Source organism: Augochlora pura, chromosome 4 (genome assembly GCF_028453695.1).
Source record: "Augochlora pura isolate Apur16 chromosome 4, APUR_v2.2.1, whole genome shotgun sequence".
Lineage (NCBI taxonomy): Eukaryota > Metazoa > Arthropoda > Insecta > Hymenoptera > Halictidae > Augochlora > Augochlora pura.
The window spans coordinates 323,213-346,783 of record NC_135775.1 but is presented as its reverse complement, the minus strand read 5'-3'; the positions used below and the strand labels follow the sequence as shown (position 1 = coordinate 346,783).

The 23,571-nt window shown below is 47.0% G+C and overlaps 2 protein-coding genes across 5 annotated transcripts in view; one reads left to right on the top strand and one right to left on the bottom strand.

The window, feature by feature from the left end:
• The window catches only part of Snap25 (Synaptosomal-associated protein 25kDa), a 47,026-nt gene extending 26,792 nt beyond the window's left edge, over positions 1-20,234 (top strand). For 2 of the 4 annotated variants that reach the window (XM_078179073.1, XM_078179071.1), the window contains exons 5-7: positions 7,899-8,016; positions 9,041-9,314; positions 13,958-20,234. In XM_078179073.1, coding sequence (XP_078035199.1) covers positions 7,899-8,016; positions 9,041-9,314; positions 13,958-14,020 — 455 coding nt within the window. In that variant the 3' untranslated portion in view covers positions 14,021-20,234. The other 2 variants (XM_078179072.1, XM_078179074.1) reach the window with 2 other exon arrangements.
• Positions 20,235-20,648: 414 nt separating this feature from the next.
• LOC144469129 (uncharacterized) lies at positions 20,649-23,344 on the bottom strand. The gene is made up of 4 exons (XM_078179060.1): positions 23,182-23,344; positions 22,525-22,984; positions 22,124-22,370; positions 20,649-22,031 (listed from the first exon to the last, which is right to left on the bottom strand). Exons 1-4 carry the CDS (start codon positions 23,342-23,344, stop codon positions 20,649-20,651), a joined length of 2,253 nt encoding a protein of 750 aa, XP_078035186.1.
• Positions 23,345-23,571: the final 227 nt, after the last annotated feature.

Below are 23,571 nucleotides of genomic sequence, written 5' to 3'. Positions count from 1 at the left end.
ACACGAGCAACATTTTTTTCTTGATTCATGATTTGAAAAATGCCACGAATAAATGAAATTTGCTACGCGATAGTGGCTAATGTTGTTTTGGTTCGCCGTAAATGGCGAGACACATCCCCGTGTACACACGTGTTCTGAAGTAAAAAATCCAACCCTCTCTAATTTCCACCACGTCCGCATCGAACATCTTTTTGTCGACCGTCGTCTTACCAAGTAGAAATTTGATTGCCCTCCGCTTGAACTATATGTTATACATATGTTCTGCGAGTTTACCGGCACGGTCGTGTATATACATGTAAATAAATCAAATGCATTCACCATATATGTATATATGTATATACATATCTAGATATATGTATTTACAATATTTATGCGATATTAGTGCGACGTTAGTTGATATCCACTCGATTCGGACGAAGTAGTGCGCGAGCGAGCCTCGTGTCAGTTTTGCTTTTTCTTTCGTGTCCGCTGATCGCGCGGGGATCAACGCGGAACGCAGATAGGTAGCATCGGTCTCTTCTCGCGTATATCGTACGACTCGAAACCCCACCCTTAGCCCCCTATTGAAAAGAAAACGGCCCAACAACGTGTGCTGCCTCTTCAAGGAAAATGCCCGGACAACGCGTCCGTCGATTTTAACGAAACGTCCAGAGGAAGAGAGAGAGAGAGAGGGAGAGCTATTGGTACAAAAATATTTCGCCATCTATTCTTCGATCCGATGCGTGAGAGATTTCTGAGAGCTTCGTGTCCTTATATTATGCTCCACTAAAGAATACCTTTTTATTCGAAAAATAATTCCCGGTAAATTTGCGATGTACAAAAGGATGAATTATTTGGCCTATCGGTAAATATTGGCAAAAGTGGTTTTGGAAGGCGTTTCCTATTTGCAATTTGCAACAATTTGTTGAGATCGACGGACGTGTTTCCTGGATAGGTCTTCTGCCAAGTGGAGATTAAGGTATTGTGAGACCTCTCCCCGGGAATTTTCGATGCTGCGCGAGACACCGTGTGGCGTCGTACGGTGTGCACTTTGCATCGTCGTTCCGGTTCTGCGATCGGATCAACCACCACGAGAGCACAAGATGCAGCATGCTTGCATGGTGCAAGCGGACTAGACGTGTTCACGTTCACGTCGGTGTCGCAGCGACCGTGCGTGGAAAATCGAACATGCGATGGACAGCGACGCGGCTGAAACACAGCTACGACCTACGACTCGCTTCAATTTTCATTCGTTCTAGCGATCACGGTCTACGAGGTGTTTCGTCTCAAGTCCTTCGGCGGGCCGTCTCGTTTCTCGAAACATTTTCATTTGAGATTGCAAGGATACGTTTACGAGATTCTTTTTTCGACAGAGACTTTCTTCAAAAACGATTCGAGCGTGCCGCTTTGAAAATGAATTGATAATTTGCTAGGACATTCGCAGGTCCTCTTCTAGCCAAAAATCTATTGAAAGACAAATTATTATCGAGACTAGACTCGCCTAAGGTAAATTGAGACAGAACGCTGCATGTACTTGGACAGGGTGAAGCACGTGAACGAATATCCTTGCCATTTTCAGGTATACGGAAGATGGGATCGAGAAGACACGTTCAAGAAAACTTGTTCTTCTCGAGCAACAAAATAATAAAATGAAAGTTTCTTGGCTCGAAATGTCCTCAATTCACGTGCTGCAGTCTGCACCTCTCGCTCTCACTTTCAGTCTCACTCTCGCTCTCGCTCTCACTATCACTATCGCAATCTCTCTCTTTCTCTCTCTCTCTCTCTCTCTCTCTCTCTCTCTCTCTCTCCTCGTCGTCGTACGTTTATTGGACGCGCCATTCCTCCTTTATCTGTTCTCACACACCGTGATCATTCTATTCTCCGTTTTGTTCCGATTTTACCACCACCGTGTCCGAGATGCTTGTTCGCGACCAATCGTTAAACCGGAAAATCGAATCAAGATATCCATGCAGCATATTTCCCATTGTTTCCGTGGTCAGTGTATAACGACGAACAAACACCTCGGACAAACGATTGTGTTTCTTTGGTAAATGAATATTATGGACATTTTGATTTGATTAAAAGTCCCGGCACGTTTTGTCACACGATTCGGATCGGACCCGCGTCCAGTCGGTTAAAGAACAGTATCTATCTCATCGTCGACGGATCCGCCCCCGCAACTCCTCCTATACTTTCGTTCGGCCAGAATTCTCTCGATCCACACGATCTTCCGAAGAAAGGAAATCTCTGAAACGAGAGTTTACGCTTACGAGATAGAGATAGAGATAGACCCTTGAAATCGTGAAATCGTGAAATCGTGAAATCGAGAACGGACATCTCCGCGACGAACGATCCGTGGATCTGTGGCAAGGCGTGCACGCGGTCTCTGCTTGTTTGTCTCTGACTTAATTTCGCAGTTGTTCACGCGCATCACTGAACGATCTTTCGTTTCCGTTAACGTGTGGGCCCTTCGACCCTGTCGTAGAGCGAGGAGGTCGCAGCGAACACTCTGACGATGTTAGACCATCAAGGCGGTAAGCAGTTCCCTCAGCAATATGCCAAACAATCGATAAGAACGTTCGAAGCGACAACAAATAATGAAACTGAACGACTAAAGTCTACGAGAGAAAGGACATGTGCTAAATGAATCCGATCGAAACGAAACGAAACGAAATGAAATGAAACGGGGCTCATCGATTTCTCCCTTCTTCTCGAGACACGATGCGAACAAAGACCCAACGGAATCGCGTAGATATCCTTAGAGAGAACGTCGAAAGTTAAGTGACGAGAAGACACGGGAGAAACATTGCGAAAATACAAAGTACGGTGCGATGGGTGTTTCATAGAATTTTTCTTTTCGTTTTCTGGGTATACGACGAACAAACGAATTCGTTGCGTTCATCGAGTTTCGTTTAATGAAAGAACAAATAAACGGACCAAACGATTTCATTTTTTAAACGCTAAAACCACCGAACTGACGAAATGAATAAATCTAGAGTCTCCTTGTTTGCAGAGTCTACGAATCGTAAATCGGTTTGTGGAAATTACTATTTCTGCGAACACCAGCATATCCCGCGAACTTCAGGCTCCAGAAAAATGTGAAGTTCGCAAGGCGTCGGTTCGATGCTTCTAGCGACGTGTTTCTTTCTTTTACAGTCTAACGTAGATCAATGTGCGTAGTGATTTTTCCCGCGGGTTTAATTTTTCTTGGGGGAAGATACTTTCGCGACAACGACAACAACGACGACGACGACGACGACGACGAGGACGAGGACACGATCAACAAACACAACGGCTACATACGTATATGTGAATGCGCGTCTACTTCCGGTTCTCAGGAGAACTCGTATCGCCCGATATTATACCTCTGATTTCTTGATCTCTTCTTCTGTCCTATAGCTAAAGCAATCTTCTAATTCTGTATCTTACAGCGCCATGGTACTCCGAGTGCCTACACTGGAGCAAAAAAGCAATAATACTACTAATTTAATAAATACGATACGTGAATCTTTTCTTCCTTTTATAATCTGCTTCTGCCTCTCGTCTGCTCCTATTTTGAATCATCGAATACTTTTCGCCCCATCTCTCTAACTCGCCACTAACACGCCACTAACTCGATTTCGATTCATCCTCTCGATTAAAGTCAATCATCGTTCTTCCCCTCCACTCCATTCATCGATCGTCGCGTAGCATTCCCCTCTCTTCGATTTTTATCATATACTCGATCGCCGGCCGAGGAGGGGCCACCCCGCCCACTCGGTTGAACGGGCGTGGCTCTAGAGGAGAGTAACGCTAGTTTGCGCGTAGAACGGCGCTCTGCCATCTAGAGCTGCTAATTATTTTTTGTAAATCTGTCTCTAATCTGTAACTGATCTTGGCAATTTCACAGATCGACGTACAATCTATTGATCCTACCCTACGGTTTCTCCGCCCCTTTTTCCTCCACTCCCACGTGGATGTTCTTAATTCCGAACCACTGGCTTTACCAACTCGAGCCGTTCGTCCTCTCGTCGCTTCTTCGTTTCGTCGATCGTTTCAAGACGGAACGATCGCTGCGCGGCGAAATTACGCCTGTTCCGAACGGACACGCCCACCCGACGAGTCACCCTGGTAGTATAGGCCGGAGCAGACTGTTCGGATCTGGGCCACGCCTACTCTGCCCTGAGAAACCAAGATTTTTCCATATCCTTGTCCGATGCGAACAACTAGATCGAGTTTAAAGCAATTTTCTATTTCCCTTATGTTTCCGGTCCATGTATTTCTTTCGAAGCGAATTCGGAGAAGCGACCAGACGACGGATTTCGAATATCGGTGCTAGAACGATTCGATCCTTCGACGACAGTGTCCAGGACAGCTTCCAAGAACGAATTTCCATCGTTTTAAAGCGACATTAGTTTACCAACCAAGCAATTGGAAGTTATTCTTCTCGCAGTTGGTAGATCCAATTTTTCCCGTGATCTTCCGTGTCCGCGTCTAAACTCGCCGCTTGCAGGTATAAAAATCCTGGTCCTCCAGCAGAGCCTAACCTGATTCCCGCATAGAATTAATGATCAGGATGAGATCGTCGTCGTTACGCGCCCTCTCGCTCCTCCGACGCGCGGTCCATTATTCTCCTCGGATCAAAAGATCGAAAGATCAGAAACGGTCGAAAAGAAGATCGGGCAAAGCTACAGATAAATTGGAGATATTGAAATTTATAGCCATGCAAGGCCATCGAAAAGGGGAAGGGTCGTGACCGCGAACAATGATGACAGTTGATTACGATCGATCAATTTCTAGCAACGCAATCCTTGGCACTTTGCTTACGCTACTTTTACCTCATTCACTTTCTCTCTCCCACCCTCACTCTCTTTCTCTCTCTCTCTCTCTCTCTCTCTCTCCCTCCCCCCCCCTCTCTCTCTCTCTCTCTCTTTGCCCCTCGCCCTCTCTTTGTCTAGAAGAATCTTAGGTGCTCGAGCGTTGCTCACGTTTAAAGTCTATAGCGATAAAACCACGCCCAAACCGGGGAAGTAGTAAACTAAACGCCTTCTTCTCGACGTTGATCTAGCCTGCTCGAGTGGGCTACGCGTACGCTTACGCCTATTCGAGGACAGGCCACGCCTGCTTTAGTGCCGACTCAACGTTTTTTCATAGCGGCATTGGCGCGTTCGACCCTCGCACGCTCCTCGGAAGCAAAAGTTTCCCTCCCTTTCTTCCGTTTTCGTCTCTTCGATTGAAAAGAAAATCAGATTCGAAAATCGAATCTCGGAATTGGTTTCGCGAGTCGATGCTAGTTTTCGCAACATCCGAGGTGCGCGTAGGTTCGAGAAATGGTTATCGGAGAAGGAGAAGGAGAAGGAGAAGGCGAAAATAGGAACGGGGAATGCGAGAGAAGGATTAAAGAAAGAGGGTAACGGTTGCGGAGCGAAGGGAGGGGCGTTGCGACGACGCGTCCTGTTGGTCACGTGTGTTAACACAGCCGCTGATTGGTCGGTTGCCTGTTTAGAGCCACGAGGTCGGGATGAAAAGCCTCGTAATGCTGGACGAGCAAGGCGGTAAGCCATCATAAATCTAGACATACAAACATACTTAAACTTTTCTCCATGTGTATCTGTGCGCGCGTAAACGGCGCGTCGAAACGATTCCACGTCGTTTTCTGAAATCGTTCCGATCGGCTGTACACGCGCGCACGCATACGTACACGAAGAGCAACGACCGACGAAATTCTGTGTACTCTCATGTATTCTATACCATATATCCACCATAAACGGTACCTGGAGGACTCGCGCGCCAGTACCGTTTATGCGCGCACACGACACTAATTGCGTGTACTTTCGTCCAGACACTTTGCAGACCTGTCTTCCATCGAACTCTTGATTTCAGACCTTCTTACTCCGGTCACCACTAAACTCTATTCAAAGGAACTCTCGCACCTTAGCTATTCGTCTCCGGGAACATCTTGCTCACCACCCACGCCGTTCAGATCATCGATACTACCTTCTTTCTCTCGTCTAACTCTCCCGATTAGTTCCAACTAGTCCCGACTAACCTTTCCATCATCAAAAAACTCTCTTGCTTTGCTCACTTTTCTCTCTCTCTCTCTCTCTCTCTCTCTCTCTCTTTCTCTTTCTCTTTCCATTTCTATTTCTATTTCTAAAAACTTTCTATCTCTTTAACACTCCAACACTATTCTTTTTTACTTCTTTTTCTACTCTTTTTACTCTTTTCTACACTTTTCTGTTCTCTTCTATTCTTCTCCATAATTTCTTGTCTTCTGCATCCTGTTGCTCTCTCCGCCTGCTCTCCTCCTCTCTCTCTTTCTCTCTCTCTGAATCCGTTTTCTTCCGTCCGTGTTTCTACGTAATCTCACGAAGGCGAACGAACAAAAACAGAAAGAACAAATATATGAGAACAACCATGAAATATATGTATATATTCCGTGGGAACAGGCGAAGTAACGACAAAGAAACAATACGTAGGACAAATACAGAAAACAGGTGAATAAAAGGGGAAAACGGGTGGATTAGGAAAACAAGTATATATACAGGAAAATGAGAAACCCGTAGGAAATACAGAGAATAGAGAAATACTAACCAGTACAGAATACAGAAACGAAAAATATGGGTAAATACAGACGTGTCGGGTACGCACGACACTCGCACCACGTTTTATACGCCTCTCTCCGTCACTGCCGGCACGGTGTAAGTCTCAAACATTTTTATATATATATATATATATATATATATATATATATGTTCTATATATATTATAATATATATATATATATATTATATATGTATATATATACACACATCTATATATACTTGCAACTTTATACTTTTATACTATGTTTTATATATATTATATATATATACATATACCCATTTGTCGAGAATAAGTACCGGCATATCGGCTAAATCTCGCATCGGACGCGCTGTACTTATATGTATACTCGTCAAAGCATACTTGGTTCGATTCGTAATACCCAGCTACCCTTAGATTAATTACCTACCGTATACACCCCAGTACATACAGAGCTACTCACCCGATTCTTAGGTTTAACGCCCTTAGCAGGGAGACTATTTTTTGCTTAGCTGTTGCACTCCCGTTGCACTCGTTCTTGTTTCTTTCGTTTGCCAAGATTCGTCGAGACCTCGATCGCCTCTGCAAACTTTATCGAAAGAGATCCGCGATGTTTTTTCGATCCTTCGCGATGCAACGAATGCGCGCGTTATTCAATATTTTTTTCGTGTCCCTTCAATCTCGGAAGAAATCGTCGATTCGTCCTCTAAAATTTATATAAATTCAAGTACATCGTCCGCGATGATCCACGATCTGTCCCCTATCGAAACTTTATATAACCATAATTCTATATAACCATAATTCTTGGCCGAAGAACACTTGAAACTCTTGATTCGCTGCGGACTCTGAAAAGAGAGAATCTGCCGATCCTCGAAGAAAATCGAAACAGTTTGCGACGCTCTCGACGATTCTCGGCGCAGTTTAGTACTTCTGGTCGTCGCTCGAAGATCACAGAGCCAGGCTTCTTCGATGAACGTCGATTATTACAAAGTGGCCGCGAAACGAGAAACGAGAAACGTTCAAAGTTAAACGAATGCTCTGTTCTGTGATCCGGAAGCAAACGATTCAGGCAATTTTTAAGAAAATCGATCTCTCGAAAGGGAACCGAACAGTTTCTGATTTCCTCTTGGTTCTGCTATGATTTCGTTACGATTATTATTTACTAGTTTGGAGTACGACACGCGTGCGTAGTGGAAGAGCAGTTTCAGTTTCTCGGTTTTATCGTTTGTCTTTTTCGTTCGTCTTACATTTCGTTGTTGGGTTTCGCGCTGTTCGTTCCCTTTCGAGCAGCGTTTGCCAGCGAGAGCTGCGCACGAGGAAGCCATTTGCTAACGATGTGTTCTCGTACGATGAAACAGAGCAACTGGACAGAATCGAGGAGGGCATGGACCAGATCAACGCCGACATGCGCGAGGCAGAGAAAAATCTCACTGGAATGGAAAAGTGCTGCGGTCTCTGCGTTCTTCCATGCAACAAGTAGGGCTGTCCCGGATTGCTTTTTTCAAATCTACCGCCCCCCGTCCCATTACTTTCCTTTCCTTTCCTTTCCGTTTGTCCCTCTTTCGCGCCTACCATCTTCCGTCTCGCCACGCCACGCCACGCCCCGCTCACAGCTCGTTAACGGTCGTTACCTCTTGCTCGAGACCTTTGGACACCGCGGAACGGCGCTCGCTTTTTCATGAGATTTCGTACAGCGAAAGAGCTTGAAAAGATGAATCCAACGATAGCCGATTTGCAAGACAGGCGGCTTAAAGTTTTCAGATATTCGATGCTTTTCTGCATTATCGGTTATCGTTGCATTCAATTTGACCAAATCTCAGGAAAAAGTGAACACGTCACCCGTAGGAATCGCTTCGCGTTAGGGTCGGCTCTCTCCGTTCCAACCTACTATACATATACATATATGTATGTATAGTACCACGGGCTGCCTCGTTTCGTCGTTAGCAGATATCGATCTCGATATCGGCGCAATCATCGGAAATATCGCTTCGCTGGTTTTGAACTTGTTGGTAATGTGAGTAATTTTACGAATTCCCCATGGAAGATTCTTGTTTCGATATTTTAATCGCGATTCGAAGAGTCGTCTTCGAGATTAACTGTTGATAACGAGCCGGTGAACAATGAGAGCGACCTCTTCTTCAGAATTCTGTCGATCAATTCAATGAATTTTTAAAGCTGCCGCCCTCGACCAAATTCGTAAATTTGGTAAAATTGCACGATCGCGTCGTAGAAACGAAACCTGCGATTATTCGATGAAAGAGGCGGCAGGATTAAAATCATCCCATCAACGAATCACCCAGAAAGTAATCTTGTGAAAAGAGACGGCGATCTTTGTGGCCGTTCTCATTTAATTAATCGTTGCTCAAAACGGGCGGAATTTCTAAAAATGAGCTACTTTTTGGAGGGTTTGTTACGATGACGCGTTCACCGTCGTGGTCGCGTTGTCGGCGCGCGATCGTTAATCGCGTCGAGCGCTTTAATCAATCGTCTGGCTTTGCAGAAGCGCCAGTTTCAAGGAGGACGAGGGCACATGGAAGGGGAACGACGACGGCAAGGTGGTCAACAACCAGCCCCAGCGAGTGATGGATGATCGGAACGGATTAGGTCCTCAGGGTGGCTATATCGGCAAGATCACGAACGACGCCCGTGAGACGGAGATGGAGGAGAACATGGGCCAGGTGAACACGATGATCGGTAATCTGAGGAACATGGCGATCGATATGGGCAGTGAGCTGGAGAATCAGAACCGGCAGATCGACAGGATCAATCGTAAGGTGAGGAAACGGCGTCCTCGAGAAGCGACTCGTCGCGACGCCGCCGGTCTCCTGGTCGTGCTCGGTCTTCGGTCCGGAGCTTGCTCGGCCTCCCTCCTATCCATTCGTCTATCTATCTATCTGTCTATCTATCTATCTAACTATTTAACTATCTATCGTTCAAAGTATTCGCACACCTTTCCAAACGGAGTAACTCTTTTACAATTGAACCAAGCGGCTGAAATCTTTTTTGGAATGTTAAACGGAAACTATAGTTTACTAGGCGAGACTAGAAAAAAATTTTCAAAAATTCCCATTTGTCGGCACGATAAAAGGATTTAAAAGTGATGCGAAAATCCGTATGAATCATAACTACTGGTCGAATCGCGAATCATGTTTCGAGTCGCGAAAAGATTTCGTAGCTACGATTTTGGCTGCACCGATTTTGGGGGGAGGGCGCAAACTTGCGCGCGGAGAGAAAGGAGGTGAGAGCAAGTTCCGAAACGGCAGGATCGCCGTGAATCGTGAAAACGATGGAGTCGAAACTCGTCGTCACGAACCAATCACCTACGACCTACGATTTAGCTCCGCTATATATTTTGTTCTCTTCCACGGAGCATGCGTGGACTTTTTTTTCTCTCTCACGATTCACGATGCACGCGCTCAAAGCGATGCACAACACACGTTTCGTCGTCGCTTTCGCTTTCTACCCTTCCTCCTCCTCCTCCTCCTCCTCCTCCTCCTCCTCCTCCACCGTTCACCGTTCACCGTCCAACGTCCTCCTTTCGCGATCCATCGTTCACACCATTCATCGTCCAGCATTCGATTCGATTTCACCCATTTCGATCGACTGTGTTTCGCGCATACCGTCAGGACCGGCTGGCTGGCTCTCCTTTGATCTGGGTCGCCGAGACGCCCACGCAGGCAGACGTTCCATCGCGCGCGATCCTGGTTGCACCGTTTTTCCGTTGCGACGGAAGCCTTCGTCGAACTTTTCGATTCTCCAGACGAGCTTCTTGACGTCGCGAAACGCTGAAACATCCTAGAATTTTCGCTGGCTTCGGATCCGCGATCAAACTTTTCCACTATCTATACATTGTTCTCTTTGGTATCGAGATGTCTATATCTTTTTCCTTTTTCTTTCAAACCGTCTAAGTAGATTTTCGGAAAGCGCGCGTGCTTCGATAACGGAACGACGTAACAAAAAAATATCATATCATCATACATACTGGTTGAAGCAGCTCGACCCAATTCTCGAAGGCCTGAAATATCAGCGAGCGATCGAGCAAATTCATGCGAGACAGATAGCTGTGCTGTGCACTCGTATATTGCAGGAAAGTTTGATCAAGCTCGGTCAGGCGTTCCCTCGTCCCACCGCGATCCACGTATCCCGCAGCACATTTTGTTCCATTCGGTCCTCTCGCGTCCAGTCGATTCGGGTCGAGTCGAATCGGTAACCAGTAACCAGTAACCAGTAACCAGCAACCAGTAACCAGTGCGAACCGTTGCTTAAAAACAGCGTTTTACCGCCATCGAGACAAGGATTATCGAGTCTCGATCCAGCAGCTTTTCCTTTGTCCGCGTAGAATGTGTCTGATCGCGAGAGATCTCTGGCCGCCGACGATAGGCAACCTCGCGACTGTCGCGTTCCTCCTCTTCTAAATGCACTACTTACTTCCCAAACTACTCCCGCAGGATCGGAGGATCCGTAACGAGACCGGAAGCGGCTCTCTGTTCGAAAAGAGCTCGTTCTCCACCGTCTCCATTTTTTGTACACACGTTCGTTTGTATTGGCACGGAACTTGCATTTCCGGGAGCGAAACGATCGTCGGAAGGTTCTACCGAGGGAAGTCGACGGCATCTCCTCAGATTGTGGTCCACCGCTAACAAAACGATCGACGGTCGACGATCGATGATCAAGGATCGACGATCGACGATCAACTAGCGGCGAACGACGAACGACGATCGCCTCGTTTCTCGATTTTTGGCATGCGTACGCACGTGCACCGCACGACTATAGTCGCCCCTTTTACTTCCTTCTCGTCATCGCACAAATCGTCATTCTTCTTTTTGCCACTGTTTATATCACGGGCTGTCTTCTGTGTGTTCGGCCTGTGTACACCGCAAAAAAAGAAAAAATAATCCAAGGACAAACGTATAAGTAGAAGAACGAACCGAGGAAAAGAGAATGGAACGAGGAGGCATTGGCATAAACATATCTAATGGAAGAAAATAAATGGCAAATTGCACCGTTTTGTCGCGGTCACGCTTTGTTCGCTCAATTTCTTTTTTTTTTATTTTACTATCTTTTCTCTACTCTTTCGTATTTTACTTCTATCTCTCTCTATATAAATATATGATATCACTTATGTCTGCGTATGTATACACACTACCGTCCAAAAGTAACCGGACAAAAAAACTGTCTAAGGATCGCTGTCGAGTAAATTCGGTTTGCGTCTGGGATTTGCAGAGTCGTCCGACCAGCAGTATTCGCAATATATAATACAGTATGTTCCAACAGTGTCTCGCGAACGGCGAACCAGAGGTTCCCGAGGTAGTTCGAAGTAACCTTTTCTTTGCCGCAAATACAGTCCGCGGGCTCTGTTTACGATTTGTTAACAAAATACAGTGACCAATAAGAGGACGAAGTCGAGTTCCGCTCGATTTTTGAGAAATCACAGATTTGCAAAAGCCAAAAAATCAATTTTCAAGATGACGATCGAGAGTGCGGTTTCAGAAACACGATTACGTCCGAAGATCGTTCTCAGACAGGTCGGCGAACGTAGATGTCAGTTTGCAACGTTCTCAAAATTTCTCACTTTTCGAGACGCGACCGACGATCCTTTACATTCTTCGTCTATTAATCTGACTTTGGCGTCGCGTCGTGTAAATAGATTTGCACTCGAAACAATTTCCTCTGGTCGAACAAGAATTTCTCTCACGACTTTTTAAATTACCGCAAGTTCCACGCGAACGTGGAGAATTTGTGGAACAACTGCGAGAAGAGCAGACTCGCGAGAAAGGTTAGCGAGGAAAAATTGGTTCGGTGGACGTTCGATCCGACGCGATCGCCTGTCCGGAATAGTCCGGAATAGTCCGGATATGATTTATGGACGGTAGCGTATAGGCATATCCTACTCTGTTTAAACTTGTGGCCATTTTTACGAGTTCGACTTTTGAAGATTCTTTGTTCTCTGTGCCATCTGTGTTGACCAAATCCGAACTCTATGGTAATCCGCAGGGCGAGTCAAACGAAACGAGGATAGCCGTGGCGAATCAGCGTGCGCACGCCCTGCTCAAGTAAAATGCGTCTCTCTGCCCACGTACCCGTCTCCTCCGAGCCCCAAATAGTCAAATTATATATATTATACACAATAATATATATATATATATACATATATATTATATATTAATATATATTAATACGCTGACACGCCCGCCACTACTACCACCACCACCACCACCACCACCACCACCACCACTACCACCACTACCACCACCACCGCCGCCACGAAAAAAAGGAAAAAAAGTAATAACGAACAGACCCCTCTTCTGCCTTCTCGTCGTCGGTCGGACACAACGCCATATCCTTGTCAATCCAACTCGTATGTCCCCAAAATTCGATCCATCACCCATCTCTGCTACAACGAATAGATCATCGTTGCGTCGATCTTGGCCGCAAGCCTGAACCAGGCGACAACCCCTTCGTTCAAATCTGGATCTTTACGCAGAGGAGGAAAGGGAAGAGTAGAATATTTTCCTCCGATTTCACTTTTCGTTGGTAAACGTCGACAAGGTTAATTAATTATGATTCGAGTAGATATTTCGTTGATGGTACCAGCGTAGTTACCTAACAACAACCCCGCCGTGTCGTCGCGTGATTAGCGATCTCTTCCACATCGTTCAGTTCTGTATTCCCTTGTGACCGCGTCATCTTCTTTACCGTTGATGTCGTCCACGCGATTTCTACGTAGCACCACGATTATTACTATTATTATTCTTATTATTGTTGTTGTTGTTGTTATTGTTTTTATTTTTATCATTAATATTATTATTATTATTATTATTATCATCGTTATTATTGTTAATATTATTAGAACGATTATTATTATTGTGTCTACGTACACGTCCAACCGTCGATACAGTTTCAAGATTGTCTCTGCAGCGTTCTCCAAAGATCGAGATCGATTGTCGGAGTTTTGCCCGAATTCCGAGAAAAGTGAAAGGCGATCTCGAGACTTTGATCGACAGTTTGTTTTTGTGCGCGTACGGTGCGCGTCGAATCGAATTTACCGGAATCTGATTTGTCGGGTGAAACCCCGCAGGATCGTCGTCGTCGTCGTTCGCTGTTGCGTACATGCCTCGACTTTCGTCCACGGCCTCCGACCGCGCAAAATCATCCGTAACATCGCCCGTTTGCTTTGCGATTCGCCATAACCGGAGCGAATTAGAAGCCGACGCAAACGACGCGGCGACGGAGCGCTCGGTCGAGAGGTCGAGGTCGAGGTCGAGGTCGAGGTCGAGGTCGAGAAGGGCGCGCGGTGACCGACCAGACGCGCGGTAGCCACCAAGCAGCGACGATGAACCACGATCCCGACGATACACGGCTGAACATGATGAGTTTGGGTTACGATCTTTCGTTTGTTTGTTTTTTTGGCACGCAGGGCGAATCGAACGAGACGAGGATAAAGGTGGCCAACGAGCGAGCCCATCAACTACTCAAGTAAGGCCACTCTCGACCACCCGCACCCCGTCGGCCACCAACAGCACCAATTATACCATCGTCACTATCACCACCATCACCACCACCGCCACTATCACATCGAACAACAGAAACAACAGCCACAACAACAACAACAACAACAACCACTACTACTACTACTACTACTACAAGCAGAACAAGAACAAGAATCGTGTCGGGGTCAACGATAAAAACAGCTTCGTCGACCGTCACCGACACGATCGGTTACTCACGATCACTCGTCCCAGAACATCATTTTCTCCTGCCGTTTATGGTTACTAGACTGCGGCTCTTTGTGCAGCTAGGTTTGCGTCTACGAAATACGGTATCTCGAACTGTGAGTAACCATTTGACTCTGATCCGGAAGATCTTGATATTGAAAATTCATTGAAAATCATCGCCGTTTCGCGTTCGAAACGAACGGGTGAACTACCGCAAAGATTTGCGGTAAAAACGTCTGCTTTCGAAACGTTTCGAAAGCAGAGTACAAAGCCCCGAGTAAATGCAATACCGCAAATTCGCATAAAATGATTCGCAGTGTGGTCACCTTAGACCGTGAATATTTATGCAATAAACATTACCTACGAAACAATAAAGTACGAAGTTACAGTTAGCTAGCTATATTCTCTACTTCGGTGTTAACGTATTGAAATAAAGTTGAACTTTCTAATAAATCTTCTTTCGCATAAAGATCCGCAGTCGAATTATTCGCGGTACCGTGTCGTTTAGGTGTCGTTTGGACAAAAATGGCGAAACGTCCGACTACACCGATCACTATTCTTTAATCCTGACTAGATCACATCGTAACCGACGAACGTTTCATTCTATCTCATTTCGACGGAGAGTTGGCCAACTTTACGTTTTGACCCTCGACTTTTTTCTTCTCCAACGCCTCGCGGCTCGCGAATCACGAATCGCGACTCGCGAGCATTCCGTTCCCCGAGGAAGAAGCGCCAAAGGCGATCGTCGCCTTTGCCGCGTCCTCCGACTCCCTCCGGACACTCTCTTTAACCCTTAAGAGGGCAACTTTTACACCTCCTAGTATTGCCTAGTATTGCTAACCTAACGAGAGAATATCTTACGTGAAAAACTGATACTAGTCCATCGTCCCTACGATTCTACGTACACGTATAACAGACGGTCGCCAAGTCAATTTCGCGCGAGCGAGCGAGCAAGCGAGGCGAATTCGCGCCTCCTCTCAGCGAGCCGAGCGACTGGATAAAGGAGGAGGGATAGCTCTATTGTAAACAGTTTCGCCTATAACGTGCACGTTTATCCAAGTTCTTCCTCTCGCGATTAGCCTTATCAACGATTCGACTCGAGAAACGTTTTTAATCTTGAACAAATAAATGACGAAAATAGCCAAAAAAATGATGAACAAATAAATATATATACACATATACATAAAGAAAATAAGAAGAGAGAAAGAGGGAGAGAGAGAGAGGTTGACGATGATTTAAGAAGTATACATAGAGGAATAGAATCTCTTTAGAGTAATGTACAAAAAACGAGCAACGTTCTTTCGATATAATCAGTGCGCACCTGTTTAAGGGTTAAAGATTACCTACAGCCATCGGCGAACATCTCACCGCACACGTGTTACTACACATACACGAGCGCGCGCGAGCGCAACAATTCACGAAGGGACGAGCAACGCTGGTTGTACAGGAGCACAACACACAATCTCACACACGTATATACACAGAAACGATATCTGCAACACGCGTCTCTATAAGTTATAAGGGAGCTGCAAGGGTGACGTACACGGCGTCCTAAATACACCGATCATACGCGTGTACATCGACACGAGCAGATCGCAGATACTTCCACAGAACGCAGCCTACGCTACTGGTCCAAATTTTGCAATTCGTCCCCGAATTGATGGGAACGGTTGAGAAAGGTCGGCGTTCGTAGAACAAGCGGCCCTCTCGATCTTACCTCAATTCAAAGGACAATTTCTCGTTCGATTAAAATCTGAATTTTTCCCAAGTAAGATAATTATTTCCTATAACGAAATACAAAAGATATTAACAAACGATCCACGCGATACTCGAAATGGTTATTCAGCCAGAAAAAGTTTATTTTTATTCGACGATCGAAGCTGTTCAATCGGCAAACGACTGCAAATTTTCGGCCGGTAGCAAACAACACACGGAAACACAGAAACACGGAAATAGTCGCAGACAGAATGAAAGAAAATAGCGTAGACCGCACAGCGTGTGGGAGTGCACGCGTGGGAACGATACATACGCACAGCGAGCCCCCAAACTATGTAGGAGATGCGTACCGAATAATTTGTTATCACGAGTAGCGTTACGACCAAGATATCGGTGTACAGTAGTAGATCGATACGTAGGTAGACGGACGCCCGCGGCAAACTGAAAGCAGCGTAGGCGGTAGCGAGCGAGCATTGTCCGGCAGCGACGAAGAAACCGCGATCACGTAACAATCGAATTAATAGACACGGAATAAGAAAATAAAACAGAGTAGTCGCGATATTCGGCAAGATTGTTGGAAACGTGTTCCGCGTCCTCTTCGTCGATCGCTGGACTCTTGCAAGGGCCGCACGGAGACATCTCTGCAACTTCCGCCGGTGCCCAAGCCTCTCGAGGTCGCGCCGGACTTTGCTGCTCCAAAAACAACGCGGAGACTCGCTCGCGGAGGCGGCGGAAGGGCAGCGCCGAAACAAGAGATGGCAGAAGACGGCGAAGGAGGTGAGCGAAGGGTAGACGAGTATCTGGGAAAGCAGAAGGAGACGTCCAAGCAAGACGACGAGATGGCGAATCGGAGCAACGAACAACGTCTAGCGCGTTGATGCTAACAAGTAAGAAGACGAAGAAAAAGAAGACATTGCGATTAACTTGTATAGATAGCAAACATTTTGTTGATCGTTTATTGTCTCCCGTCTCACCGTAGAGCATAGATCGATTCCGTCATATCCGGCGCCGAGCGCGCCGAGGTCACAGTAAGGTTTAACTCCAAGCAAAACAAGCAAAGAAATGCGATGGAAAAGATACGGAATGGTCAAAGGGTAGAGAGAAGTCCGGAGAGAGAAAGAGAAAGAGAGAGAGAGAGAGAGGGAGAGAGAGAGAGAGAGAGAGAGAGAGAATGAGGGAGAATAAGAGAGGGAGGGTGGAAGAGATTGTACATTATTATATTTACACGAAAGCGAAGTACCTCCACTTTGTACTGTACGAACGAGCGAAAGAGGATCGGGGCGCCGAGGGGCTCCCGCTTCCGCTTCTACCTCCACTTCCGCGAGCCTCGTCCTCGATTCGAACCGCCCCCGCACCCCTTAGCAGCCTCTTAACAGCCTCTAACAGCTCGACACAGACTCGGCCGATCGATCGTCTGCCAACTTTTTCGCTCGACTCCGTTTTCGCGACCTACTAGCAGCCTTTATAGTCCGGTTACGGGGTGAATTTCTGGGGGTAGATCGAGGATAGCGGGGATCGCGGATCGGAAACAGTATTTTCACGTCTTCACACTTACCTCCGTAGCTTTAAGGGAGACGACCCTGACAAACTACCCCGCCCCTTGATAGCGTCAATATTACTGCGTAGTTTTCTCAGGATGATAGAGAGAGAGCGAGAGAGAGAGAGAGAGAGAGAAAGTCGATTTTCACGCGCAGATCTTTTTGTATGTGGACGCACAGATGCACCGTTTAGCGTTAAGCGTCTCGATTATGATACGTAAGGGGTATTTCGTTTGAACAGGTTATCGTTATTTCATCGAATCGCATGGTTTCCCAAACGTCTTTAATGTTTCGCACGTCAAATTCAATCGCTATTTATTTCTAAGAATCGATAGGACAGTTTGAAGATAGCGAGGATAGAAAGTGAAATTTGACTTTAAATAATCGAAGCGTTGGGAAACTATGGCGTAGACGTAGACTGTAGACTGTAAATTGTAGCACAAGGAAGCGTGGACGGCCTCGCGGCTGGTTCTTAATATAATAGTCAGCGCGTTCATACACTGTCGGGTCGAGTAATTATAAGGGAGGCTGATGAAAGGATTGATTCTCTTAATTATTGTAACTGGTAAACGAAGTTACGGTATTTTGAAACTTTCCGGATGTTTTCGCGTTTGGAATTCATTCGGTTCTATCGTTTGTGATCAAGGAACGTTCCTCCTGAACACTTAATCATAAAATTTCGTGAAGATATCGTCGGTAACGAACGTTATCAACTTCTTAAGATATCCGTGACTCCAGATCGATGGAAAAATAATTTAACCAGCATCGGGCAGATTGGTGAAACATCTCGTAGGCATTTCCGAGCCACCGGAAGCGACCTCCCTGAGACGAAAGTCTCTCGCTCGACGTCCATTAGACTTTTATCTGTGATTGTCATTCTGCGGGAGCTCGTCGGACCAGAGAAACACCCTCGAAGAGGGTCGATTGCTCGATTCGCGCGAGCCACGTGGCAGAAGCGTCGGACACCCGCGCGACCCGTTTTCATTTCGCTTGTTCGATTTGCTTTTTCCTCGATGTGTACGATAGCTGAACGAACGGCTTATGAAAAATCGTGGATCGCTTGCAGCCCTTGGACGCTTCGCCGGACGAACGTGCTAAGAAAAAAGAGCGAACGAGCGAATGAGAGAGCGTGAAAGGGTGAGAGTACTAAAGAGAGAGAGAGAGAGAGAGAGAGATATGCGTGCGACTCGAGATCGTTAGGCCTACCGTAATCGTTTACTTTCGAGGAAAGAAGGGAATACACAGAGATGATTATAAATAGTTATAAATATATACATAAAAATATATATATATATACATATGGAGTGTGGCACATTGTATATGACGACATACATACAAACAGAACACATGCTTACATGAACGGAACGAGCGCGGTGAGCCCTTCTCTTAAGTAGCTCTTTAATAGTTAAAAATTCAATGAGAAAAAGGGAAAGAAAGAACAAGTGTGCGAGGGCGTGAGAGACAGCGAGAGAGAGAGAGAGAGAGAGAGAGAGGGAGAGAAAGGACTCGGGTGTTAGAGAAAGGCTGCTTTACTCGCGAGTGGATAATATCGTTATATTATTATTATTACTATCATTATTATTATTATTACAAATATTGAATATATATATATATAAATATATGATACGGGATCGAGCAATATTGTATTGTTACTTCGTCGTTACTATTTATCACCGCCTATTCGAGAATTATACATTATATATATATATACATATTAGACATAACACACACATATATATAATGTACTTATTTTACAAAGAAAGGTGTCCCCTGTAACGAGTAACTCGTATCGAACCTACTCCGAGTCTATATGCAACCTTTAAATACATATTCACGAAACTGTATAGAGACACGCAGAGATGCGATTAGATAGACGCAATAGAGAGGACTTAGTTAGAGGACGTATTTAGCTGAGGAGGAGCGAGACAGGTCCAGAGCGAATCATAGATCGGAGTGAAAGGTCGGGGTCCCGATAGACCCGGCAATTTTCCGGAGAGATCGCTCGCGAGAAGTCGGAGGGCCATTTCTGTATCCCTTTTTGCACCGTTAACTCTTCGTGTTTAAAGGGGTCTGTGTTTTTGAAGCTCTCGCGAAGTGTCGCGTCTGTGCAATGACAATTCTTTCTTAGAACTCTCGAGCCACCTCTGTTGGAAAATAGTAATTACGGTGCAAAAGATGAAGTCGTTTTAGAAACGGAAAAGCGTGATCGATGGATGAGGTTCGATGTAATCGCGAGACTCTCTCCGAGCGATCTAGATCGTACACCGGTTGATCGCGATAATTGGGACCACCGTGCGGAAGTGCAAGGTGCAATCGGCTTGGGGCCTGATTGCGGAAGCGATGCACAGGCCCAATCACTCCCTTTGCTTGCTCGAACCGCGTTTATGAAAGGGAGACCGAGAACGAAAGAGAGGGAGAGAGAGAGAGAGAGAGAGAGAGAGAGAGAGAGAGTGAAACTAACGTTTAGTGTGTATAAGGTGGTGGAGTTTGTTAAGAAACCGAACAAATAATGAAACAAAACGAAAACGAAACAAAGTTGTAAAGTATTTGGTAAACGGTGAACTTTGCTCGAAGAAACGAATATCAGCTTTTCTCTTTTTAGTACCGATGTATTGTCGCTAGATGTATTACAGAGACTAAGAAGTATTCTTCGGCAGTATCATTATAACAAATGCCTGTGTATTTTACTTCTCGGCAAATAAACCATCAAGTATTGTAAATACTAGACTAGGCATCGTCTTGGTTTGGCAGAGCACCAACGTTTGGAATTTTCCTTCGAGAAAATCGACGATCGAAGCGACAAATGTTCACTGCGGTTTCTTTTCATGAATCTTGAAGAATGCAAGAGCTAGGATATCCTTCTTACAGAGGGTGTAATTCCGGAAGACTTTCTCTCGAAGAAAAATTCCAAATACAGGAAGTATTTTCGACCGACTGAACTGATTTGATCTCTCCCTGTGTTTAAAGCAGACGCTCGATAAGCGATTATCAAAGCCCTCCTACTCTCCCCGATGTTTCAGTTGCTCGTCGAATCGCATCCATATTATACCGAATTCCACGACGCAACAGCTCATTGCTAGACTGCGATTTCGCGCGCGTGGGATACAAATCTGAGAACGCTGTTACCGTGACTGTGTTATCACCGACGCAGAACGGGCTTCGAGGCCGAAGAGGCTCGATTCCAAGATACGCGAGCCTCTCTCGAACGCGGCCCGTTCTCCAATAGATCGTTTACAGGTGCTGCGGCAACGTCGTCTCGCTCTGCGAACGATCCTCGAGAGGAAGTTGGACTTTGCCGAACGGACCGATGGCAGACGCTGCATCGCCGTTGTTCGGTTCCTCCGCGGTTGGCGCTCCAAGGATTTTGGGGAAAGGGTGGGGCTGTGATAGACGTCGGTGCAGGGTACGTTATCGTCGCGGGTCGTTTCTTATCCTCCAAATTGGCCAATAAACGATAAGAGGGCGGGACATTTCTGCAACCGAGGCGTGCCAGGAGACTGCTCCGCCTTGCTTCGAGGCTGGCCGCGGCCCCGGTCGTTCGGGCTCGCCCCCTGGAGCTTCTCTTCGATCGCGCGGCCTCTCTCCTAGCCAGAGTATGCTGCAGCGAGCCCCGAAATCTGTCGTATACGTCGCCGGGACTAGGTTTCGTTCTCTTGGAGCGATCGGAGCCGACGGTCGAGTCGCTCTCGACAAAATCGGCACCCCCGCTTTCCCTGTGCCGCGCGACTCGATCGTTCCGTCCCTCGATCTTTCCGAACCTCTCCAGGACTTTTGCTCGCCTCCCTGAATTCTTTCCAAAGGATCTCTGCTCGCGCAACGTCCCTACGACAGCCTGCTCCTGCTCCTGCTCCTGCTCCGCCTCGAACCTCGGGACGAACGGTGGAGGTGGCGGCAGAGGCGGTAGATACTCGTTGATCGACCTACCACCCGGAGAAACCTCCAAAGAGTCGTAATGCGGTCTCAAAACCATCTCGGTCCACGTCGCGTGCTCCGAAAGTAGTTTGCTACCTCCGTCCCCTCTCCTCTCCTTCTCGTCTCGGCTCCGGCCTACCCCTTCGTCGATCACCTCCAAGACTGCATTCTTTGACAAACGGACGTCCCTTTTGGAAACTCGTAGCTCGTTGGCGATCGATGTATTGGATTCGACGAGAAGAGGCAGGCTCTTTGATTTCACCGAGGAAATCCTCGAGCGAATCTCGTCTAGCATCTTTGCGTCGCTACTTTTGGCTTTACGAGCCACTCTCGATGCTGCCATTTTCTCCTCCTCTAAAGAGGACAACGTCGAGTGGGATGAGGAGGAGGAGGAGGAGGAGAATGACGTAGCTGGAGAGGGAGGAGGTTTACGACCGGATCGTTTTTTGAGCTGCAAGTTTCGGCTGTTTCGTTCGAGCAACGCCGCTTCGGAGGACGTTTCCTTTGGACCGAAGAGGATCCAGGCCCGGTATCGAGGTTTTCGGAAGCCTATGTAGAGATCGTTCGAGTGAGCGGTTTGCAGGAGACGGGAGAGAAACGACAGAGTCACCTGAAAGATGAAATCGTGCGAGAACGGATGGATGCGCGATCGTCGATCGTTGGATTAGGAAAGTTTTGCTAGGGAGGTTTTTCAAACGCTACCTGATAGACCGTTACAACAGCCAGGTATCCGGAGAGAAATATCCTGACGGTGACGGCTCTGTCCATGATCTTGGTTCGACAGCCGAGGGTGGCGATCGTAGGGTGCTTGGGATTGTAGTCGTACGCGGCGCTAGGGTTCAAAATGTCGTGGTGGACGCATGGTTTAGGGATGTCGTTCGAGCAGCAGGAGAAGGGAACGTCCGCGGTCCTTGTCGATTCCGCTTCCTCTCGATCGTCGGGCACCGATCTTCAACGAGCAATTCGAAGAACCGAGTTGTACTCGACCACGCGATTCTAACGCTTTCCAATGTTCTTCGATACGAATCGAGACAACGTGTTGCGTTTACGTTGTATCGCGAGTGCGATCGGAATCGCGCGATAACTGGTTCGATTATACCCACTGCTCTTCCAGTTGAGGACCGCTCTCGGGATGGTCGGGGCCCCCGATCGCCAGCTCGAGCCAGGGTACCCGGAACCAGTCCTCGTAGCCGTTGTCCCCACAGCACTCGAACTCGGTCTGCACCGCGTCGACGCGTTCCTTCGCCGTCGCGTCGCTGCCGTACCTTTGAATAGCCTGCATCAGGCCGTCGCGAGATTTTTGCTGGAAACCGCTCAACAGGGCCAGGTAGGTAGCGTTCAGCACCGCCACCAGAAATCCCGACAGCAGGCAAGCGATCACATGGAAGAAGAGGAGACGATTCGCCACTCTCTGAAGCTCGTCGACCGGTTGCTCTTCCTCCGGGAAGTCCGCTTTCGAGAACTCCGTTCTCAAATGGAAGCAGGATCGCAGGCCGAGGATGTAGGCGGGGGTGCAGAGCACCGCGGCAAAGATTATCACGGTTGTCCACGCGTAACCGTCACCTGTTGGTCGCGATCACCTTTAAAAGCTATCGAATTTTCTTCAGCCTTTCCTCGCGTTTACAATGTTTCGCCTGATACTCCAACTCCCGTGCAAAGACTACGTTACGACAAAATTAAAGAGCAAGTTCCCGGTCCCTCGCCTAAATCGCGTTCGCAAGCGAAAACCGACCATGCTTACAAACTATTTGGCGGCTAACCTGGAGCGACGAGGTTCAAGTAATCTCCGAAACCCTTCTGGAACCTCACAGCCCAAACGATGGCTAGCACGACGGCGATCAGGCCAGCCAAATTCATCGAGGACACGGTCGCGTACAGTGCTTTTACAGAGCCCCAGTTGTAAACGTCATTTAGCGGGCCCATGTATCGTGCAATTTATGGTGGGCGATCGTCAATGGTATCCCTCCTGTCATCGTAGACAGGTTACGCGGTTCCTCCGCAGTGAAATCTGTCGTATGTTGTCCACGCGCGAGGGATCGTCTGAAGTCGTGCTTGGATCGTTTGTCCGTCGCGATGCTACCATGATTACACGCAGACCGCGTGAACAATTTCGAAACGGCGACATATTTTCTCAAGTTATTCCAACTCGA

Excerpts from the sequence above, each read along its gene's own strand:
- LOC144469129 (XM_078179060.1), bottom strand. The coding sequence starts at position 23,344 with ATGGGCCCGCTAAATGACGTTTACAACTGGGGCTCTGTAAAAGCACTG. Across the intron at positions 22,985-23,181 it reads CTTGAACCTCGTCGCTCCAG|GTGACGGTTACGCGTGGACA; the intron begins GTTAGCCGCCAA and ends CGCGACCAACAG. Across the intron at positions 22,371-22,524 it reads GGTCCTCAACTGGAAGAGCA|ATCGGTGCCCGACGATCGAG; the intron begins GTGGGTATAATC and ends TGCTCGTTGAAG.